A 25864-nucleotide genomic window follows, 5' to 3' on the forward strand; every position below is an offset into this window, starting at 1 on the left:
ATGGACACTGTGCTGTAAAAATGGAGCTGTCCTTCAGATGTGACATAAAACCAAGGTCCTAACTGTCTGGAATCATAAAAGATCCCTGGCCATCCTCCGAAAAGAGTAGGGTGTTCACCAATGTCCTGGCTAAACTGCCCATTAGGGCCTTGTCCATTCATAGCCCCTAATCATCCCCTGTCTCTAACTGGCTAACTTCTCTCTCACTCCTTCACCATCTAATAGCTGATGTGTGGCTGAGTATGTATGGCTAACGACACCTTATCCAAATAAATGCTGCACATTGGTGGGAGTCGAAGCGGCTCCATTCATTCTATGTAAAGTGCTTTGAGTATCCATCAAATTCCACTATGCTGTTCTTCTTATTCTTATGACATACCCAGCAGTGTACATGAGACTTCAGTTTACCTCCATGTTTCTCTAATTGTCAAGGTGGAAATCCCGGACCCTGTCCGTTATCCTTAACTCTACCAGTTCTCTCAGATAAACTGAAGCAGGTCAAAGTCTCTTGTTGTAAGTCTACGCATTTCCAGAACTGGGTATTCTAGAAGAACTGTTCGTTTGACTGTGGTAACACGGGTCAAAGTGCAGAGAAGTTTAATGGCAGTCCACATTTAAATATTTTTAGCTATTTTAGAACCTCCCAAAGCAATTTCACATTTTGTATGTTCTTCGTATGTTGTCTTTACCATTAAGGTTCCACACATTTAGATCAAAAGATGTGGTTTAGGATTCTTTTTCTTATTTTCCCCAAGACAATATTGTTAGTCACAGCTTTTTACCCGACACTGTAGGTGTGTAGTAACACAACGTGTTCATTTGTCAAGGCAGTTCTCTCTAGCGGCTAAAGCACAGGACTTTAAAGTGCGCAGCAGAGGCTTCAATTCTCACCTCCGACTCACTTTGTTGCACTGAGCAAGTCGCTTACTTTTTGAAGCAATGTGTCATTTTGTTCTACTTGTAAAGTGCCTTGGCCATGTTCCCAGTAAAAAAGCACTATATAAAATAAAGCTTGTCTGTTCATCATTTTTCCTCATTATATGATGAGACAATAAGACAGACTAACTGGGATATTACACATATACATGCATTTATTATCAAATGGATTAAACCTGTTTTTTATTCAAATTAGTAAATAAATAATAATTTTTGCAGAGTAAAAAATTGTTTGTGTAAAGATGGCAACATGTTTAAAAACATAATGTCATTACTCAAGTCAGTCAGGTTTCAATCTACTGCTTTCCTTTGATCACGGCTAACAAAATAATCAAAGAAAGAACGAGCGCTGAACAGACCTCAGCAATATGAAAATGTTTCAGAGCTGGAATTGGATTGCCAAAGCAGGTTCAAGTCTCCCGGTGGAACATTTGCTCCCTACAAATCACCATTTTAAATGAGCAGCACCAGTTTTATTTTCTTCAAATTTTATCATAACCTAAATGGCATGCAGAGGTGAAGGACAGAGTCACAGACCATTCCATCACTCAGTACAATAAATGAATGTGATCTGTATCCCAGTCAAACACAGGCTGTTTTTAAATTCCACCTCTTTTATCCAAATGAATGATGAACCTCCGCACACTGTACTGCGCTGTGGTATTAATACACATCAGAGGCCAGCACCCCACACTAAATCAGGTAACTGCGAGCATTTGTTATTTAAATGACAAACACCACTGGAAAAATAGCAGTGAGAGCGAGACTTTTAGCAATGAGGTGGACAAACCAATTCTGATTCCCATCCTCCAAACATGATGAAAAAAACCATCAGCTTAATGAAAAACAGCAGCTCCTTGGTCCTAAACCGATAGCATAGCTATGTGACATCTCCAATCAAAGTTTATTCTCCTCATCCTTCCTGGGGAGGGAGGTTCAGACATCTTACAGCTTCACGTCTCCTTATTGAAAAATATGACCCACTCCCTACCCTTAGGTCCTTCAAAAAAAAAAATAAAATAAAATTTATAAACAGCATCTGTTGATTTAAAGGACCCAAGCGATACACCAGCACACCTTTGCAGACAATATGGCAACAACGTAGAAATGCCAAAGGAGGACCCCATTTATAATATTCTGCACTTGGTCAAAGCCTTAATTAATATGATAATAAGGACATTAATGAATGCTGTCCAAGGACAAAGAAGGTGCATTTTACTTTATCAAGTCAAAAACCCGTTTGTGGACCAGCACTCTTCATATAAAGAAAGCCAGTCTCACGGGCACTAAAGTATGCATTTCCAACTCTGTACACTAAAACACATAGCAGGAAAAAAATGCAATCATTAAGAAAATATAAATGTGCTGTCTACCAAGCAGCCCTGTGGAGACTTCACATCCACTTGATGGGTTTTATTGGTAAGGGGCGGACCACTTCAAGCAGGGGTGGATGTCAGCAGGCCACATGGGACCCTGCCTTTCAAGATCATCTGCATCCCTTCTTGACAGTCAGATTAGATGCCTTATTTTTTATCCACCAGTTAGTTCAATGGCAGGTGCACTTTCATTATATTTACTTTTATTTATAATATTTCAATTTTAAACTGGTCTACAAGGAATACTCTCCCACAATATCGTTGCTGGCAGCCAGAGGTTTGAAGGATATTTTTCTGTTCAATTCATATATGGAGAAAGAATTATGAACTTTTTCTATTGCACCAAACGTTTCTGTAGTTAACTTTGAAAAAAACTTGTGTTTTTGTCAGAAATCTAATGGAACTGCTTCCGTCTGCCGTATTTTGACCACTCTGTGGCCAATAGCTAGCCTAACTCCTATGGCAGCCCAGGAGGTCCACTATTATAATATTTAAAGCCAGGTGTTTCTCTCCAATTTTCGTTAGTTAATGATTCTTAAAAATTACATCTCCATCTAGTTGCCCAGAGCAGGTAAATTCCAGATACAGGGCCCCTAACAGATGACAGCACGTTAATGTATTGTTACATACTCGCTGGCATCTCTCCATGTGCCTCTATGCTCAACCCAAGCACTGGCACACCCTCTTTCTAGGGATGAGCAGTCCTCCCTGTGCTCATGGGGACCTCCTTTAGAGCCTCGGTCTTCTCTCACAGCTCAAGCACACACAACCGGACTGGCTGGAGGACTGGGACTCTGCATAACCACCTTCCCTGTCCAGGCAGGATTCTTTCATTGATCTCATTGCTGTCTTTTTTTTTTTTCTTTCTTTGACAGAAAGGCTTTTGTCCTACAAGTATATACTTCTATCATGCTCTCCTTCATCTGTTATATTTTAAAGCCTTTCATTTTACATTTTAGCCGGTGATTTTTTTCTGTTTACCAGGTAAGATTTCCTTTTTTGAAACTTCATTTACACATATATTTAAGAGGATGTGGACACCGCCTCACTCAACTGTATTTGTGTTATTTTTGTTCGGTGTGGGAGGTGGTGGGATGGGTTATCAAGGGAAAATATCTTGATCAGATAGCTGCCAAAACATTAATAATAATAAAATACAAGAACTTATATTAGTTTTGCCAAATTTAAGCTTCCTAATCACCTCATAAATATGCAGTGACCAACAATGTGACCACATGGCTACATTTGACCTTTACAGCAGTGAAACAGAACTTAATTCCCAGGTACTCACCTATCCTTTAGTGTGCAAACGAGGAGGTAATGCAGTCTCAGAATATTCAGGCACATTTACACAATGACTTGAAACATCTAAATTGATTAAGCCACACATCCATTTCCTGAACCTGATTCAGCCATTTCAGGCTCAGTGTGGGTGGGTGGATGGATGGATGGATCAAGGGGAAATTTAGCTTTCACACAATTATATATATTATATATAAATAAGAAAAATAACAACATCCCTGAAACAAACACAAGAATTACAACTTAGAGCAAATAATAAGAGAGCAGTAAGAGTGAGGGCATTATGCAGGCGTATTTCTGTATGCATGAAGGAGCCCCAGCAGTATCTCTTGACACACTTCTGTTGAATAATTTTTTGGATTAAAATTACTCAGTGTCACAGAGAGGACATGCACCAATGTTAATAATGAGTGTTTGTTTATATATTTTTTTTTTACCACGCATACAGGTTTTGTGTGTTGAGTTACTGGTAAGCATATTTTGTGAGTAATTCTCACCTACTGCCAAAAAAAGACTTTGCTGTAGATGGGTCCTCAACGGACATACATTTCTACACTCTTGAAATAAACTGGTTTGCTCTCATCAGGTAAAGTACCCTAAAGTCAAGCAGCTGACGGCAACACAGTTTCCTCCAACTATTCAAACATGTGCATGATAGGCTGATCCAATATGGGTTAGCGTTGCTATGTTCATGAGTGTGCTCTGTGACTGACTAGGATCTCATCCAGAAGTAGAAAAATACTGACAGAGTAAAGGAGGAAATGAAGCTGGAGAAAGAAATTGAGATGCATTCAGTCACATTTTCTAAAAGCACTTTTCCCACAATGGAATCACTAAGTAGCTGGAGTCTGTGCCAGCAGCATCAAGCACAAGGCAGAAACCATCCCTGGATGAGATGCCAGTCACTCGTGATCTTATGAACACTCACCCATATAGGGTCACTCTATCATGCACATATCGGGAAAGTGGGAAGAAACCATGTGACCATCAGCAGAACAACAGGAAGCAGGATCTCAGGGGCAAAACTGTCAAGCAGAGTGCCACCAGGGCCCCCGAGCACAAACCTCATGCCTATTTATCCTAAAGCAACTCGTAAAAAACTGCAGTTCAGAAAATGAATAAAAAAGTATGATTTCTATGTAAACATACATTAAAAAGTAAGACTTGTACAGAATATAAAACAATGTATATTGTGTAATTATATGATAAAGGAGTTTATTACATCCACCATAGTGTAATATAAAATTAATTCTGTCTTACTGTGTACATAAAACAAAACATGAGTTTGGATTGTCTGTGTGTTTCTTTTTTCTTAGAGTGCTTCTTAGACAATATCCAGCCATCATTCCTTCCATCAATATATCGGAGGCCTTAATCAATGCAGTTCCTGTTTTCCCTGTCATTACACACCACTCGACTATGCGGATCAAGTATCGGCAATAAGACAGCACAACTTCATCTGATCCTCTACGTTGACTTCATATAATAACAACAACAATAATAATAATAATAATAATAATTCATTACATTTATATAGTGCTTTTCTCAGTACTCATGTCGAAGATCATTATATAGAATTAAAAAAAAAGACAAAATGATCACAGATGGATTCACAATAAATTGTTTGAGATAAAATACTAAATATTTTCCTACATTTCTCTAGATGTCTTCAAACATTCAGTGTAACATATATACAAATACCTGAATTGAGTTAATGCCAGTACGGTGTCAGTTTCATAATATAACATCTCCATAGTGTGGTCCATATATATACAAATACACATACCTAGTGTATATATAGGTGACCTGCGGTTGCCCTTCAACAACTGGTTGCTTTCAGACACTCCCACGTTTGTTGGCAGTGAATTAGTGTGGTTTTAGATTTTTTTTTATCTAATTTGATTGGACAATCGTCGACCACTATGTCATGTTCACGTCAATGGTTCACAGTGCGCATCTGCTATTGACGTAACTACAGATGAGCAAGTGTGACTTTACAGAGATGGCAACTTCAAGTGGAACTACATAAATTAAAGAAAATTTGATTATTTCTTTAACGAAACACCCCTTCATAATTTGTTAACTTGAAGAAGAGCTTGGACTGGACCGATCTGACTTAAGAATTCAGCAGCATACAAGTGATCGAGGATGAGCTGGCACACTGATTTTCCCCACACTTGTTATGACAAATGGAGTTGGCTAACTGGGTGTGGTGTAAGTGATGCCTTTTTCTGTTTGCTGTTGCAAAGTGTTGGTACCAAAGCATTGTGTACAGTGATGGAGGTATGAGATCTAAAACATCTTTAATGAAAAATGCAAGCAGCATGAAAAGTAGCTGCAGTCATCTAGACCAGTGTTTTTCAACCAGTGGTGTGCCATGGAAATAACAGTGTAGCACACTTGGGTCTGAACCTGAGTGGGACAAGCTCTGCAGGAGGTCAAAACCTATCTGAGGAAGGCAGGTCTACCTGGAGAAGCAGGCATAAAAGCAGCTCTATGGTCGCCATGTTAGAGCACTTCGGGAGCATCTCCAGGCTGCTAGATAGAGTCTATCTGCCCTGGGTGTGTGGTTGCCAGCGAGCCTCACAGCACTGGTGGAGAATGGGCATACGAGTTGTCTCTGAGGCATAGAGGGGTAGGCAAAGGGGTGAAGCAGTTTGGAGATACCACCAAAGTGCTCACTACGTGCTGTGTCTGCAAACGCTGATCTTGGAGCTCATTTTTTTGTACCACCTTCTCCCGTAGTCTCACCCCTTCAGACAGTTGCACACATGTGTGAGATATGATTAGTAGAACAGTGGTGTGCCTTGGGATGATTTTGGTTACAAAAAGTGTGCCACTACAGAAAAGAAAGTGGGAAACACCGCTCTAGAGCATGTGGCTATTTTTTTGGCAGGCTCAGTGAAATGACTCAATTTAATCAGAAAGAAATTTCAGGCCTGAAGGAAAGGAGGGCAAAATTTATGTTCAAGGAAATCTAGGTATCCTGATCGTAAAGGCAGAATAAGATTTAGACTGGACTTGCCCTGTGGGTGTACAAGACAGGTTGGGTTATGTTTTAAGATGGGGTCTGTGGATCTTACAATGTGAATTTGTGCCCAGGTGAGGCAAGTCTGGCAAACTTGAATAGGACTGGGCAGACTGGCAGCAAGTGTAGAGTACAATTAGGGTGGGAATGACTCTGTGGGTGAGGTAAACGATAAACTGGGATGCAAGACTTGAAAAAAATCAGAGGACTAGTGGTTGTATGATGTGGATTTATGAAATAGATTGGAAATGGCCAAGGACTGGGCACTCTATTAGCAGAGGCAGAATAAGATTTGGATTGGATTTATGGATGTGTTATAGGACAGAAGATTACTGAGGTGGGGGAGCGGACATTATGGTGTGGGTTTTGGCAGAATGGGGAACTGGGCAAGTTGGCAGAGGACTGGGCAATTTATAGATAGGTGTAGTATAACATTTAGGTGGCAGGTGCACCTCTTCTTTTCCACATCTATAGGGCAAGTTATGGTAGGAATAAGGGGACTGCAGAAGTCACGGACTGAAGTTTTGGAGCACAGTAGAAATGGGAAAGCTGGCATCAGATTGGACAGCACGGTGGAAAGGGTGTAATACATTTTAGCCTGGATTTGTCCTATAGGCCTGGTACTAGACAGGCCAACATGTGCATTGGCACTATGATGAGTACCGCGAGAGCATGTAGAATGACCAGATAGACAGATGTGAAAGGCACTATATAATAGATATATCTGAAAGGCACTATATAATAGATAAATGCTACTTCAGCTTGCCCCCCCCCCCCAAAAAAACTGTGCCCCTGCCCAAATTTTGGAGATTGGTATGGTCTGTATAGATAAATCAAATATAAGGCGAGAGCAGTAAAGTAAGGTACCTGCTGTAGAACCAGGATGTCCTGTAGTCTTCCTCCTCCTTTTGATATCTCCAGTGCAGAGTAAACCCAAGTGTACACTTGTTTGCCTATAGAAAAGAATAATAAAAAAAAAAATGAAAAAAAGTTTTGCTTTTTTCCCTTAAAGGAAGCTAAATGAACAGAAGTGGGTGATTTGCTCATGTTACAGCTTGTCAAGGGCAGCTTGAAAAAAAAATGAAAAGCCAGAGAAATTCTTTCCACAGACCAGAGAGGATCAGACAGAAAACCACAAATGAGTAACAAGTAAACCCAACCCACACTAACTGTTAATTCAGTCTAAAGGGATAGCATGCCCACTTTTTGAAATTAATTAATATTCCATACATCCTCCTTTTATCTCCACTAGCTCCATTTGGTCACTTTTGAGAAAAATCACAACAGTCTAGTGGAATTTAAGTTCACACGTGCACCATTAGAGGGGTCTCACAATGGGGGTCATACTAGAACTCAGTCCCAGTGACTCTTGTTGCTGTCTTTATGTAATAGAAGATGGTGTAAGATGACTGAAGGAAACAGGCTAAATATCACTACTAATTTAAAATAATTTTTGGCTCAGAATCTGTTTTCGGCAGTTGACTATTTACAGTGAGGCATTCTTTGCCTATATGCTACAATACTGCATCTAATCATTTATACCTTTTTAAATAAAATTCATTGATAAGTTCCGGTCCAGGCTTTACTGTATGTGTCAAACACGTACTCCACCCACAGTTAGGGGTCAAATCTCTTTCCTTGGCTGCTGCATTCAAGTTAATTGAAACCCTTTCTTAAATAGGATTCTAGGTCTTCTGCAATATCTTAAGGATACCATTTTAGGCAGTTTTTTCTTTTCTTTTTTTTTTTGAGAAAAGACTTTTATGTTTTCATTGAACTTTCTTTTAAATTAAGTCCCTGCTTTCCATTTATCACAAGACACTTAAAAATATGTTTCCTAATGGGGGGCACAACAGCACAGTGGTTATTTCTGCTCCCTACAGCTTCACAGCCAGGGATGATTCAAGATCTGCTCCTTTATGCTGCCAGTATTGGACCCCCTCTACCACACCCTGTAACAGAACATGCTGATTCAGAAAACTGATGCATTGATGTGCCCTAAACTTACAAATGGTTTGAAATGAGGCATGCATCAAAGTTTGACCCCTTGTTTACAGCACATTTCTTCTCTTATGCTGAAATATCTCTACAAAGTTACCCAACTGAAGAAAAGCAGAGAGAGTTACTTATGGCATCATATCAGTCCATGATGTGATAAGCATGGGCACTGTGTCTCTATTTTGGGTCTTGTCTGTACTGTAAGCAGCAAGAGCAGTTCAATGGAAATCATTGAACAGACCCCTCAGCACGCTTACGGAAGGGAAGAACACCTTCTGCATCCCGAGGCTAAAAGCTGTAAAGGCACTCTGGTTAAGAGAGGCACTACAAGCTACTTCTAGGCCCACAAAATGAGTCAAAAAAATTAAAAAACAAAAACAAAAAATTTAGCTGGCAGAAGTGAACTTTGATTCAAAATTAGCTGGAACAAAAAAACAGCCCTTCCAACCATTCTGGAATGAGCATGGCACCCTGAAGTGTGCCTTCATGGCCTTAACAGTCTCAGTCGAATTCTGTTTTCTGGCACATTACCCAGGGGTGGGTCATGCCATAGTACCCTCAATTTTTTCCCTCTGGTTATTAGATGAGAATTTACTCAAGTTGTATTCATTTTTACATTAAGAGAAAGTTACAGGTCAAAGTACCAGACTAAATAGACGAAGCGTCCCAAGAATATGTTTGTTTGCAGCATGAGAATACTATTAATTAAAAGTCCTGGTATCTGTGAAGAACCCACCAGAAATCTACAGACGTCGTGATTAGGACAGTTAAAGTGACAAATGCCACAACCTCCACCACAGAACAGACGGGTTCAATTGCTAACATTTCATTTGTATTCTGAGTACCTTTGTTGAACCACAAGGAGTTAAGTTATAATTAAAAGAGATTAACTGGCGCAGAATTGCTATACTTGGATAAGCTGCCCAACACTCAGCCAATACAGTAGTTCTAACACAGGCAGGCACATCTTATAAAATAATTAACAAAAAAAAAGCTTTACCCCTTGGCACACTGCAGTCCTTAAGCAGGGTGGGGCACAACTCCCCCAAACAGGCTGCACGTCACTCACTGTCTCATGCTGCTCACTTGAGTGGCCATGCATGGCAGTAAAACTCGCAGCAGTCTAACTCGTCCACTAGCTCGCCTCACAGCCAATTCAGTCGCAGAAACGCTCACAAGATGACACAATGCTAGAAAATTGGAAAAGTGCTCAGCCAATGCCCTCAAAGAGCGGAGTTTTCTGTGACCTCAAAATACGTAAATTGAAGAGAAACAGAGGGGGGGTGGTTGGCGGCTGAGTCTCTATGTTGCATAATCAATAGCTATAAAAATAAATGGCTTGACCGTTATTCACTCCCTGTTCTCCCTTCTCTATAATAAAATCCCAGTAATGCGTATTTCATTTACTTTTATACTTATTGATTACCTGTACTCCAGTTAGTAAATCACATGGCTATCGATCCCCCTGTTGTACCCCTGTTGGACAGCGCAGAGAAGACTATTTGCACGGCTGATAAAGAGCTAGGCTGTGTAACTCCCAACAATAAATCTTAACAAACTAACTTTTTAATTTCAAAATCGATCCTGGTTTAAACACAGTATTATTTCAAACCGCACATCACACCAAACTTGCAGATGGGTGTTTTTTTGCTGATATCTTATTCTATCTGTCCATCAGTCTCCATTACACCTCTGCATGTGCACTGAAGACAAGAAAGGATTTTATCCTCAAAGGGAGACCAGAGAGAAGCAAGGATTAAGTAGGGTCACTAGCGAAGTCAAGCCCTGATGTGACGCCTAACGTGCCTCTTCTCAGTTTAAGTCTTAAAAACGTTTCTTTTTTTCTCAGTCTTAAGATTTGCTACGGGTGTTCTTCAATTCGCACCTGACTGTTAATCTTAGATTACAGACAAAAGCTGCTGTCACGCTTAAATTGTCAGGATGGCACAACAAGGAGTGGACCCCAGAGCTTTAACAAACAAGTGTACTAATGAAGGCAGCAGAATGCGTTCAAAAACATCACCTTTCAAAATGACAAAATAGCCTCTTAAGAATTTTAAATAACTAGAAAACTACATTAATAGTGTCACCAACATGTCTTCCAAAGTGAGCAACACCACTCAGTACGTTTTACAAATAGAAAACTTCACTCTCAAAAGATTGGCTAATCTTGATCAATCAATTGTCATTTTATACTACGTGTGCCACCACAATTCAAACAAAAATAATAATGATGATGATGAAAATAATGATAAGAATACCTTTTATGTATTGGGCACCTTTCAGATACATTTAAGTGTAAATTATTTTACACAGCATCTTTCATTCTGATCCCCCGTAGGCATTTCCCCAACATAAACATAAAACCAAAAAAGTGTTTCAACCAGCAGAACATTGAAAATGCCATAAATGGCAGCATTGATTTGTTGGCTGTGCATTTCTAACATAAGAACGTTTTGAAGGAGTAGAGGAGCCACAATTCTGTGACCTGTCATTTTTATTGAAGAGATACTGTATACAATGAATGCATGCAAATCAGATAACTTTAGTCTTTCATGATTTGAGACATTGTTTATTGTGGCTAGAAAACCTTAAATTCTCTAACATTTGTTTCAAAATAACATGTCCTCGCTGAGACAGACAGTAAAACTAGCTTTTGCCCCAAATACTCTACACACTTAGAGCAGCACAGCTCTCTTTACAGTTAGCTGTTATTCTCATTAACAGACATTCAAAACGACACTGACAAAGAAAACCTGAAAAAGGACTGAAAAGTGCATTTGAGGGTGTCGACTGTCAATTAATAGAAATGAAACAATTAAAATTAAAAGGCCTTGATTAGAAAGAGGACTGTAGCAATTTGCAAAAAAGTTGAAGAAGCCTGCTGTTTTTTTAAAGGTGCAGCTGGTCGAGGCAGTGGGACAGTGGCTTTGGTTTCATAAAGTGTGTGCGAGATGGACAGGACAGCCTCCCGGCTACATTTAGACACCTGCATGCTGTTAATGGCCGTCCGCTTTAAACTGGGGATCATTGTGTGCGTGTGAGTGACAGACAGGTAACCTGTCCACCACTGGTCTCTGCCCTGCACACACTGCTGCTGGCCGAGTACATTAGAAAATGGCGGAGACCAGACACCTGTTAGCATTTACCTAATAATAAAATACCTGCCTCTTTTTTCTAAAAAGGATGAACCTTTTACTGTGAGCCCCATCAGCATGTCTCATGAAAAACACGGCTACTGAAAACACCAGGAAAAATGAGCCATTCTTACGGTAACGTCATCAATTCCTACTTTGCTCTTCTTTAACAAATTCCATACCAATGCATGTTTCACAAGTTTGTCATAATATTTCAGTTTACCTTTTAAGGAATTGCTGTAAATTACTAAGCTTTAAGCAGAACAAAAGTGTCCAAAATCTAAGAGTTTCTCCAACTCTGAACAGAACAAAGCATTCCATAAATCAATCAATGAAAATATAACACAGTTTAAAAATAGCACCTTCTACGCATGACACCATACAGAGCACATAAGAATTTAATTCAAAGTAACAAACTGAAAACATCTTAAATTCAAAGTAACAAACTGAAAACATCTTAATACATAATTCGCCTGCCTCCTCGCTCACTCACGTCTGTCCGAAGCCGAATGAGCAGTCGCCTACTGCGCAGCTGCCCGAAAAACCTTACGAGACTGAAATCCAACCCCAACATCGCGGCAGGCGGCGGATTTAGCCTACGCATTTCGGGATTATTATTCTGAAATCCCAAATCCTTCCGCCTAGGCGTAGGATATTAGCCCCGATCACAGCCAACCCTCACACTCAAAATAATACGTAAGAACATATTATTATTAAGTACTTTCCACTGCAGGAATGACTCCACAGCCATCATGATCATTACACTACCGTCGTCCGCAGATGTTGATGTGTGCGAAGCGAGGTACACATTCTAAGCCTCATACAAATCTCCACAGGTGGCACGGTACGCATTGTTGTGCGCTGCTGCTGAGATCTGAGTAAAATAAAACGCTGCTGGCCTATTCGCACCAAGCACTGAATGTTCACCACACCGTCTGGAGTGACTTTAATGGCCCTTGCATCCTCGCCCTTTCAAAACTGCTTATTCTCGCAACTTGGTGCCAACAGCCGCAAAAATTCAAAGAGAAAGGCGACTTCGATTACAGCTCTAGAGGCCTGAAAGGCGATTTCGACTACAGCTCGAGGCCTAATTACGCATTCTGATTCAATTACGCATTCATTCAATACACCTATATCAGGTTTGTGGTGCTTATACTTATTACTATTCCATATTTTACTGGAACATTCATCATTCAATATTATACTATAAGCCTGGAAAATTCATCAACTAACAGTACAAGCCTGTACAGTAATGAGTAAAGCAGACTAAAATCATTACAAAAAACTTCTTCGTTTCTTCTTCTACTTTTCGTTGACTTGTATTTCTCATTTTTTCCCTTTTACTACCATAGGCCTACATAATTATAATATATGGAAATTTTTATGCACATGACACAAAATAAATTAAGCTTAAAGACTACAAGTGTTTCCAAATTCAAAGGGCATTCCCTGTCAAACTAGCATTCGCCATGAGTATAAACAAGTCACAAGGACAAACATTTGACATGGTAGGAATATTCCTTGCCGAACCCGTTTTCAGCCATGGTCAATTGTATGTGGCTTTTTCAAGAGTCAGAAGGGCGAGTGATGTGAAGGTGCAAGTTAAAGATGGGCCACATCAAGGGAAATTACTACCAAACAGAGAGAGTGTCTTCACAAAAAATGTAGTCTACAGAGAGATTTTACAACTTTAGTTGCATACTGACAGGCCTCCAGTATACAAACAAAAAATGTTGTCAAGGATAGCATGTATATTTTAAATGTACAGTATTTTTCGCCGTGATAAAGTCATACATATCCCAAACCTCTTAGTTAATTATCATTACTTACATCACTTTCTTATTTATTTCTTACTTATCATTTGTTCTTCATACACTGCTGACACAAACTCGTGCGTGCCCGTTTCATCTTATGTTGTCGAAACGGGCTTTTTGTCTAGTTTACCATAAAGCACTGTTCTGAACATCAAACAAAGTCAAAACATTTTTCCTACAAATCAAAGCAGATATTTTTTTTAGCTATTATTGCTTTTTTTAACATTCTTTTTGTAGAATGTTTAGTCCAAATTCTGAAAGTACTTGTTTAGTATTATGGATAGAAGCTTACATGACTGACTGACCGACCGTGTATCACATTCTGAGACCCCATTAAATGGTGGTGCGGCATCAGCGGTCAGATTTCATAACCACGGTACTCGGAAGTTCTGAAAGTGCCATTTAGGCATCATCTAAACAGACCTTCCACAGCAAAGCCAGTGAGAGGTGAAAAATACCACATCTTACTCCAATGTCTGTAGTCAAACAGCAGCATACAAATGGGATGTCTGCTTCTCGCTTAACCATACAAAACATGTCACAAAGACATCTCGGTGCTAAGCTCTGTGAGATGAAAAATGAACGACTGACACCAGGGTCACTGATAATCCTTCTACCAAAACCCACCACAGAGAGATCAATTAAAATAATAAATTAAAAAAATAACAAAAAAACTGCAGCAGAAATCACAATCCATTTTCATTAGGAGCAACTAAGTTTAAGTTATGAAAGGAGGTTTGAAGACGCACAAAGGTATTCAAATGAATGAAAAAGGATTAAGGCCCGTGGAGAGTTCGATCAATGCCTGCAAATCAATAATCAATAGGCCACTCACACCAATATACTAACTGCTGACACACAGATCGCACAATTAAAGTGAAACTGAGAGAGAAGTGTCGTTCGAGTATGATTTATTTAGCTGAGCAAATGTCATTTGAGAGAGAAAAAAATTCAGTCAATAACAAAATGGAAAGCGTGACAAACTAAAGGTATCAGGGCGCCTTTTAGATTGCTTCACAACAATGAGTCAAGTCGAGTCGCATCCTTTAAGACTTGCAGCTTACAGATTCATTATTATAGATATCAAAACTCGGGCAAAAAAAAATCAGACAAAATGTACAGAATTTGCCTAAATGTGTTTATTTACTATCTTCTGATGGCCAGCATAAACAAAAACAACACGGGGAACTTATTTCTTTATTTAATTCCTGGAATATTAATTTTGGAGTGTGCTTTACCAACAATAAATACTGTACACACTTTTTTTTTGTTCTTAATAATCAATTATGTGCCTGTTTAAAAAATGTAATTAAACTCCAGAATTGATCCTGTATTTGTTCGACATAACAGGACGATGAGTGATGGGTACAGAGATCAGCCTAAAGCAGGAATTTGTACCCTTTTTTCAATCTCATAATCGTCTTATGTGATGAATGACTCACTGCAGTGTAGATTTCTGCTGTCTTTTGTTTTAAAAGTCACCTCTTCATATATGCAGCATTACAACAGTTGTGCACGAGCAGCACACGCAGGCAGGCAGGCAGGTTAAGTGATTTGCTCAGGGTCACAACGTGTGTCAGAGGTTGGAACTGAACACGAGACCTTGTGCTTTACACTCTTGACGCTTTAACAAGCCGATCACACTGCCAGACTACAGAAGTGGCGATGAGGATAAAGTTTTCTTTCAGGTTGCATGCATCTTTAAGGTGATAAGCTCAAGTTTTAAATGCTTCTCCAGATCTTGCAACAAAAAATCTTGACTGTTAATACTGCTAACAATCAAGGAAAATAATTTAATAAAGTTTTACTTATAAAGGTTATAAGTTCAATCAGATATAGCAGGAGAGAGAACTGAAAGGCAAAGATGGGTCAGCACTGAGATTAACAGTTCCAACCCAATTTAAGGTGCAGACATAACAATCACCATTTTCCATATATTACGGTAATACTAAAAGTGTCATGCGTGAAATTAAAGCAGGTCATGAAGACTTCAGGCTGGGTCACAGTGTAGTGTAATTTCTGGCAGAATTGCCATAATAATATTACTGTGCAGCATCACTTAAAGTGCATTCCTCAAGATACTGTAGTTTGTCATTTTCTCTCTACAAAGTGTACCATGCATCTTCCAAAGAGGTCAGCTTCCTCATTTTACCAGCTTACGGTTTCACTTAATAATGGCAAACGAGACTTATACGATAGTCACTGTTAGTTTGTGATCAAGGAATGTTATCTGCAGTAGTTAAAGTCGCACAGTGGGGTCTAGTATGTGTTCACTTCTAAGTAAAGCAACTAGTCACTGGGAAAAACCTGTGCCAAGCCAAGATTCTGAAAGGCGAGGAGTCTGTGCATAATTACAGGGAGAGAAGAAGTGCCCTAAGACAAAGAGGCAGGACCCTGTGAGGATGATTCTAGACATATAATGAGAGCTGAGATGAGGTGTCAGTGCTGGATCACTCTTACCATTACTGGCTACACTGGGTATTTCTGTAAATACAGTATCTACAAGTTTGGATGCAAGAATGAGTAATACAATGAATATTATTATTACACATTGGAAAAAGTTGTCATGTGCTATATAAATAAATGTTGTTGCTGTGGAATGGACTGGGGTCCTATTTGGCATCCTACCAGACTTGGCTCTAGTGGTCCATCGTCCAGTAATAGAATGAATGGCATCAGAATGGTCTGGGGGCTAACAGTTTTCCAAATTTGCCCATCTGTTAAATTTTAATAAATACAAATGATAGATTTGTGCACCTGTAATGGAGGAGAAAAAAATCTGGTCGTTCTAACAGAAAACACCAGGCAAAACTGTTTGGGGGTTGTTGCTGGCCTAAATGGCAGTGGCACAAAATTAAAGCCCCTTCATTTGGGAGTATGATTTACAATTTCCGAAAGAACTACAGTCTAAAGAAAAGCATATTCCTCTATAAAGCCTGCTATGCATATTCCCCAAAGCTCCACTGTTAAATGAAAGCATTGCAGAGGTTTTAAGAATCTGTTAATAGATACAAATTAGCATTCACAATGTTTAAAACTTAATCTGAAGAAACCTTTCAGGTAGAGTAAAAAGATCGCTTTTCAAAAGCATACTTCTAGAATTCTTTTTCTCTTTATACAGGGAAGACTCTCTTTTCATTGATCCCAAGAGAAAAGTTGAAGAGTAAAATTAAGAACGTATTATGGATGCATTATATGGGTAAAATTTGAAAACATAAATTATAGTGCAAGGTATAAGCATGCATTCTAAGCAATTTGTACTGATATAGTGACAACCGCTTGCAGAGGTACGTGTTTTGGGGACCGAGATACAGCTTACCACACTGTGCTTTTAAACTCTCGGTTTTCTTTATGGAGGCGGCTGTATGCGGTGCACAAAGAGAGGCTAGCTTTTATTACCGCCTTGATGACTGACCTAAAAGATGGAACTTGTATTCTTTGTTGGCTGGCTATACATTGCCAAAAGCTTTCATTCTGTACAGCCTAGTCCTTAATCTTCCATTTATAAGCCAGTGCAGACCTCCCAGGGCAAAGGTAAAAATTTTATACTTATGAGTAAATATAACCAAATAGTAAGATGTAATACCATTCAACGGTGAACTTGATAAATGGGAATTAATCATATAAGCCAATCTGAAAAGGACAGTAAACACATATTGGGCAGCATTCTTGTGCAGCATTCAAAGTATCTCAACTACTGCATGTGATCTAAAAAGCCTAGATTAAGAAAAAAATCAAAACCAAAGCACAGAATAATTCAAATACATATGTCCTGGCTTAACAAACACATTATCGTGGAGATTCAATAATACGGATGACGGAGTGCATGTAAGTAACAGGAGTTTTCACCTAACTAGGGGTGTATTGCAGCACCACGGACAGCACCAGAAGGCCCCCCCCAGCACCAGAAAACACGCTCCACCTCACCACCCCCCTCTGAATTCTTTGCCCTTGCTGGACTGCTCTATGATGTTGTCTTGTCATGTTCAAAGCACTCTCTTGAAACAGACCTGATGAAGGTAGGCAGAACAATAGAACGCTAAAATTATGCATTTGATCCAGAGGTTTGATCTGATTAATTCTTCTTCGTGATCATAAATACCCAAGGGAGTTTGGCTTCAACCTCTTGTACAATTTTCAAAAGAGCATCACCATCCAGCAAGCAGATGTGGGTGCAGAACTTTAATCTGTCACCTTGAAAAGACCTGCAACTCACCAACAAACGGCAGGAAATGTGTTTAAAACCTTCTAGTTACTATACAGCACTAAACTTGACCTCTTTATTCTAATGGCTACAAACTCATCAATACCTGGGAAGCTGCTTGAAGCAATAGATGCAATTTTACATTTGAGTTTAATTCTGCTTTAATTATTAACAGCTAATGTGTTTATAGGCCCCGTTTCAATGTTTGCCAGTATGCACTTTGTGAAATCATCTTTGTGTGGTTTAAGTGTAGATATATGAATATGTAAATACGTCTGTGGTGATCTCTTTGAAGGCAAGAAGAATTAATGCTGATTTTGAGGCCCAACCCTGAGGACCCACATAAAAAAGTAGCAGACTACTAAATTTTATGGATCCAAAATCACAAAAGATTTTTTAAGATGAGATTACTTGCAGATCCTCAATTAGCAATAAACAAAGGCTCAGGTATAAAGATACTTTATCAATAGTGATTTTTAATGATGGCACTTTTTGTCACACCGGTGTAATGAAGTGTTTTAGTGTTAAATGAATGCACTGATGGTAAATGGCGCACCTGAATTCACTGTATTAGTTTATAGTTTCAGCTCCCACAATCATTACATAGCATCACATTCTCAATGCCATTTAATCCAATTCAGGTCACTTGGGGACAGGCAGCAAGGTCTTGCCTTGAAGTGTCAGGCAAAAAAATACAAACCCACCTGGGGCTGGGTACCAGGCCATCATTACGCCCATTCACTTACACACAAATCCACACACAGACAATTTCAATCCCTAATGAATCTTATATGCATATCAGGGAGTACACGGAGGAAAAGTCAAACAGGCAAAGGATAAAATGCAAACTCCATACAGAGAGGAAACTGGCACAGGATTCACGCTCAGGACTCAGCAACACTACTCACTGTGCCACTATACCGATGTCTCACAATCATGATCAGGAGAAAACAGGCTTATAAAATAAATATATAAAGAGTTTATTTGGCTAAAATCTGAATAACAGAATAGTCTCAATCAAGGTAAACATAGTAAACGTCAAACCTTCCACAATGCAATGAAAAGGAACTACCAGTAACATGTTACGTGACTTTTCCAGCGATTTTAAGTCATAGCCTTTATTTACTTAATCTTAGCATGATGAAGGCAGTTTGGCAGGGCACTCTCATGAAGTCAAGTCATGTAATGTTACATACCCAACAATTTGATTTTGTCTTTAGTTGTAGAGGAGGGCTCTGCGTGCATGAGAGCTGGCTGCCAATGAATGCTCATCTTGAAGTTAAATTCAGAAAACACAGCAACAAATAAGCTGCCTGCTTTGGACCTTGCATACCTTACGTACAATAACAGAATGGACAAATAAAACGTAAAAAAATAACACGACTGAAATTTCAGCTAAACCGTTCACACAACATCGACACTGTCAGGCAGCATGTTAGTTGGCTGTCACAAACGGGGCAAACACAACTGTGCTGGAAGGCAGGCACATATTCACTAAATGTGACCTGCTCAGCCATTTTCAGTTGTGTAAATTGGCATGGTCTGGTGAAGAGATCAGCGACTGCGGTAGGCAAATCTGACACACTCCACCACTACAATTCGCATAATGTGAAATCGGCTTTAATTTATTCAGATATCATGCACAAAAAATTAAGAATCCTGTACAACGCAACAGGGAAAAAAAAAATTCCTGATATAAACTAAATGTAAAAACTTGGTATGACTTGAATGCCATAAAGTTAGATCCACGTGTTTGAAAGTAACAGACCTGATTGATGCACCTTAAGAATTGCTGTAGGCCCCTAACCATAATCTGCTTTTCCACATTTAATTTTTAAGTGATTGTTAAAAATGAAATAATTACTTTTTCTCTTTCTGTTGCTACATTTAATCCTGGCATTCATACCTTCGTAACAGTCATGATATTTTTTTAAATCACATTTGTCAGAAGACAACTCTTAAGAATGCTGAACAACCCTGTAACAGGCTGATTTCCATCATTTCGAATGCTTTATTATAAATTAGCCACGTTGCACGTTGACGACAGGTGATAGCAAATATTATTCTATCTCTTGCCCTACGTGTTCCTTCAGCACCTTTCCTCGGTATTCGCATGTGTCTGAACATCTCTTCGCCGCCGCTCCCTTAGAGTGCGATGATCTTCAGACTCTGTCATTATATTCGAGGCCCATTTCCTACCTCCTGACCACTTCTATACTTCCCATCTTTGAAGGCGACTCTCACAGCGCACCTTTTGTATGGTTTCTTCTCCTCATGCATCTAACATTCAAACTTCCTCTTTCGAACGTGTCACCAAAGACAAATTGACCAATCATACTACTCTATTAGACAGGACACACACAGACCTTAGTAATTTATTATACGGTACATGGTTTTGTTTAGAAAGAATGCATCTGGAAAATAATATGGAATGAAGCACAGTAATTTTACATTTATGGTAGAAAAATAAATAAAAATCTTAAAAATGCAGTTCTTATGAAGTTTCCAAACAGGCTGTGATGTACAAAGTAAAAATGCATGGCTGGTGTTAAAATGTCATAAGAGGGTTCAAAATCTACCATACAAATCCCACAAATGTATGCTACACAAAAGAAGTAAAACTAGCAAGAGAGACGATAAGCAGGAAGGATGTTGCCTGGCTTTCTGGATGATAGTATCTTATTTGTCAGCAGTGTATCCGCAGGGATTTGTGTGTAGTACACGCCAACGTACTTTTTGTTAAGCAGGTATATTACTGAGAATTTGGCCAGACAAAGCATGCAGAACTACAGTATATGCTGATGCACACAGCAACAGTAGACTATGAATAAAGTACATACGTCAAACAAGAACCTTGCTGTCTTTCCTGACCTATATAAATAATCTATTATTAAAAATAAAAATACATTTACTATATACAGAATAGTTCTTGAAGCTGACTTGCCCAACTCAAAAGTACACCTAAGCACTCCCTTCTTCATCTCCCATGTCCCTTTCTGTGTCTCAATTCGGTTTTAGTAAGAAAATAATATAATTTATAACACTTCTTTCTAAAACCCAAAAGGTACAATTTTCTCAAAGTAAAAGCTAAATTAATACATCTATATTCCAACTTCAGGGTCATGGGAAGCCACAGCTCAACCTAGCACTACACTGGGACAAGCTACTGGTGGACTGCCAGCCATTCACAAGACAAACGTCTTCTCCCTCATACTGCATCACTCTGGAATTGCAGTTACCTTAACATCCAAATCTTTGAGGTATAACAGAGTACCTGAGGAACACAGCAAGGGCATGTAAAACCCAAAGAAACTTTGGGTGAGTCAAAATTCTTCTACCAACTCTGCGCTGCTCTACTCTACTCTAACCCTGGAGTGTCAGGCAGCAATGCAGGCCACAATGTCACCATTTCCTTGAAAATACTGAAGGGAGAAATTCATCACTGAAGAAGAATTCTGTTGGAATGAAAAACATACCTGGAGAATGGTCAGAGTGCAAGAAAGAGCCTCATTAGGCTGAGAAGGCTAGATTGTAGCACCCCCTGCTGATGACAGACACGCATTTCAAGATGTGCGAAACTCTGAAGAGAGAACAATCGTTTTATTTGTTTATGGATAATTTCATTTTTTCTTTTACCTCAAAGAGAATTCCCAAAAGCATATTAAAGTTACTTCTGTATTTTAACAGACAGCACTGAGAAGTAAAACGATTCACTTAGGGTCGGCATGTGAGCCAGTGCTGGGGATTGAACTGGCAGTCCACACTGCCAGTTAGATTTGGTTTGGGTCTGCTTTAATTTTAAACGTGTTTTAGTTATTATATCAGTTCTTATGTTTTAGTTATCCATCCATTTTCTGAGTTCACTTTTTCACCTTACAAGGTCAAGTAAAACTTATTTCAGGAATGAAGAGATAGGCAGTTAAGATTCTAAACCACCCAAAACACAAATTCACTGAGGGCGCAGGCTGCTACTGTCTATTAAGCATAGCTTAAAAAAATGAACTCTCACCACTGATTCATGAAAGGGCTTATTTTACATTATAAACTAGTTCCCAAATACTATACCGTTTTATAATATGTTGAGGCTTCCCCTGTCTAGTTCCAGTTTCTAGTTGTTACTTATTAATTAGAGGATAACTCCTGGCTATAGCTGGACATGCCGTTATGGCCTTAGTCCACCACACCAGCCACTCAACTAACCTGCCGATCCACTTCACGGATGCAGGCATTTTGTTCTTTGTACACTGCATGGGCCTGTTTCCGTTTGTTTTACTTTTGTTTAGAATGTAACAAAGATATTAAAATTCTGAGGAATAAATGAGTTATCTAAGCAATTTTTTTCAGATTTACTTTTCTGTTCTTTTCACAAGGTCAATTATTAAAATGGTGCCTTTATGTGAATGGATGCTAACAGCAGCTCCGGGTTCAGGCCACTTTGCTGTCTGCACTGACTCATTGTAAAGAAGAGGACTTCAAAACTACTGCATAACTGAACTCTTCAACCCTACCAAGACCCACTTTATGTTTTTTAATTGTTGTCTTTTAATTTTAAGAATTATTTAATCATCAGATTGCTTCCTTAATTGTTGTTAAATACCCTCCTTCATATTCAGTGTCCTAAAAATTAAACCGAATGGTCCATAAACACATACAACTCTTTCAGTGAAATCTCTGAAATTAAGAGGCAGCAAACAAATCCAAATAAAGTCTGAATATTCTTAAAACACCAAAACAAAATTTAAAAGAGTGATACCGAATCTTTTGAGAATGAAAGTTGAATGCTTTGCATTTAGTTACCCTATTGAACTTTCACAAACATTAATATCGCTTCAGTCTGACTGAAGAACTAATAAAATAGTTGCAATGAGCAGAAATGAATATTCCTTTTAAAGTAAAGTTACTATAAGTGCTTATTTTGACTTAAAACTCCATTAACCATTCTATTAACAAAGCGAGCCGCTTCACAGCCCTCAGAGGGACTCTTCTGCCTGCATGGTTGGATGGTTTTTTGGCCTTCTGCTTCTTGCCACAACACATTCTCCATGCCATGAAATCCATCTTTCCCAACACCCTGTCACATTTCTTGCTTCCTCCTAGTGTGCAGAGATTTCAGAACACTGCTGTGAGAACTTTCACCATGTCCTCCGAGCCTAGAACAGATGGAGGTAAAAGCCCAAACCCTACAGGACTAGAAATATGTTTAAACTGTACAAACAGAACATTATTGAGTGTATAAACCAGTCTGTCTAAGGATGTGCACAAAGTTTATTAAAAAATATTTTAAAGCTTTCTCTTTGTAATGTGCTGAAGAAACAGGTTCATATACATGAAACTAGCAAAAATGTTCAAATGTATTTTCAGGGTCTTGATACTACCATGCAGCTGAATGACAAATATTTCCAAATTAATGATGGCATATTCAGGTTATTCACTGCATTATGGGTGAATTTCTGGTTATATAATCGTAACAGATTTTTATGTATTCGTCTCAAATCAAACTGAAGAGGATTTTAGTTATTAAAATTAAAACTGGATGACATCCATGATGTGTTGTTATTCAGCAAGATTTCATTATTTAATTTGGTCTAAACAGGTTTTGTTAAATCAGAACTGTACACATTTCTATAGTAGCTTTTCCTAGCGAATTGGTACCACTTGTGCATTTTGCACAGTCTTCTCTGTTTACACAGGCGTTATACCATGCATTTCCAGAATTTCAGTACACATATCTTCATTTTGAAATTCAAGTTCCTTTTATAATAATGGTGTATTGTTAATGTAGTGTTTGGCTGAAAGGGCCCGACTGAAGATAGAGCTTAAAATGTTTAAGAAGTATCATACCTGAAATGTACATACTGTAAAATGACATTGTGCTATGTTTGATCTCTATATACAGTAAACACACCATACCATTATCTATACTGTTTTATATGTTGAAATATTTCTGCGCTTAATACATTTCTTCTGAACTTCAAATATAATTTCACAGTGGTTTTGAACATCATGTAATTTAAATTTACTATAATTTTTATATTGCACCATTTGATTTGGACCTCATTTATTTTTTATTACTGTACAGTGATCCCTCGCTATATCGCGCTTCGCCTTTCGCGGATTTTATATGTAAGCATATTTAAATATATATCGCGGATTTTTTGCTGGTTCGCGGATTTCTGCGGACAATGGGTCTTTTAATTTCTGGTACATGCTTCCTCAGTTGGTTTGCCCAGTTGATTTCATACAAGGGACGCTATTGGCAGATGGCTGAGAAGCTACCCAACTTACTTTTCTCTGTGTCTCTTGCGCTGACTTTCTCTGATCCTGACGTAGGGGGTGTGAGCAGGGGGGCTGTTCGCACACCTAGACGATACGGACGCTCGTCTAAAAATGCTGAAAGATTATCTTCACGTTGGCTACCTTCTGTGCAGCTGCTTCGTGAAGCGAGAAGCTGCACGGTGCTTTGCATACTTAAAAGCACGAAGGGCACGTATTGATTTTTTTATCTGTCTCTCTCTCTCTCTGCTCCTGACGGAGGGGGTGTGAGCTGCCGCCTTCAACAGCTTTGTGCCGCGGTGCTTCGCATACTTAAAAGCTTAACAGCCCTATTGATTTGTTTGCTCCTTTGAAGAGGAAGACATGTTTGCATTCTTTTAATTGTGAGACTGAACTGTCATCTCTGTCTTGTCATGGAGCACAGTTTAAACTTTTGAAAAAGAGACAAATGTTTGTTTGCAGTGTTTGAATAACGTTCCTGTCTCTATACAACCTCCTGTGTTTCTGTGCAAATCTGTCACCCAAGCATGACAATATAAAAATAACCATATAAACATATGGTTTCTACTTCGCGGATTTTCTTATTTCGCGGGTGGCTCTGGAACGCAACCCCCGCGATGGAGGAGGGATTACTGTATATCAAATCCCGTGCCACCATTTTGTGGCTCTGTTGCCATGACCAGGGCACAGTCCCAGTAGCTGTGTTTCGTGATGTTAACAACGTCACAGTTTATAAGCTGGTGCCACAAACTTCCTGAAGTCCAAGACTGTAGATAAGCCAAATAACAACTCACTATCATGCATTCTTTACATCTCTTTGATTAACTGTCTCCTTTTTAACACTGCCCTTAATTGACTACACTTTTTAGTTAGCATTTAGGTATTGGTGCTCAATTGTTTATTTAAGTATAACAGCATGTGACCCTGCTTGCATTTTGGTAACGATTTCATCTCCTAGTCCTTATACTCTTCCCAGGTGGCCACAAATGTTTCCAACTCTTGGTGGTGTGATGCATCTACATAAATACAGTGCCCTCCATAGTGTTTGGGACATATTTTTCCTTGATTTACCCCTCTGCTCCACGGTTCAAAATTACAAATCAAACAATTTAGACGTGATTCAGGAGCCTGTAGTTGCACTTGTTCAACATGAGGACAACAGCTGTGGCAACCCCACTATAGATAAACAGACAGACAGACAATAGGGGTGTTCATGATGCACATTCAAACCCAAAATGGTATGAAGAAGTCCAAAATATATATATAAAAAAAAGATCACTCTGCAAAAAATTATCAAGGAGGAATGAGCATAGAGAGAGTACAAAGTACTAAGTAAGTAAAACTGACACCAAAATGCCTGCTGCCCCCCTGGCCAGTGTCATGAACCCCAGTATAACCATTAATGTGACTCAATTACTTGCTAACTTAACAATCCCACAGTGCAACACTCTCCTTTGCCTTGTCTCTCCCTGACTTTACCAACAAGCCTCTTTTCCTCTTACCAGACAAGCAGCCCCCACTCTTCCTAACTGCGCACTCTTTCACCAGGCTGCTTTAAAATCACTTGCACATGACTGCTTACGGGGCTATAGTTGGGACCTCTTCCCAGGTCAGGAATGCCACTTGAAAGTCTTGAGATTAACACCCCAGAGCTTCATCTGGCAGCTTACACATTTCCCTGGACTCTCGCTTTCTTTTAAGGGTCAAAGCTTACAGATGACCCCATGCAGTCTAAAACCTCTAATATGCTGCCAGGGTTCATATACAACTTATTGGTCACCATGCTGCTGTAGACC

General features: G+C 39.1%; 1 protein-coding gene across 2 annotated transcripts in view; it reads right to left on the reverse strand.

Moving 5' to 3' along the window:
• gpatch2 (G patch domain containing 2) overlaps window positions 1-25864 on the reverse strand; it is a 133882-nt gene that overhangs the window by 26025 nt on the left and 81993 nt on the right. For both annotated transcript variants that reach the window (XM_051919978.1, XM_028822082.2), the window contains one exon: window positions 7510-7595. In XM_051919978.1, coding sequence (XP_051775938.1) covers window positions 7510-7595 — 86 coding nt within the window. The remainder of the gene's footprint in view (window positions 1-7509; window positions 7596-25864) is intronic.

Source organism: Erpetoichthys calabaricus, chromosome 16 (assembly GCF_900747795.2).
Source record: "Erpetoichthys calabaricus chromosome 16, fErpCal1.3, whole genome shotgun sequence".
In the NCBI taxonomy this organism is placed as follows: domain Eukaryota; kingdom Metazoa; phylum Chordata; class Cladistia; order Polypteriformes; family Polypteridae; genus Erpetoichthys; species Erpetoichthys calabaricus.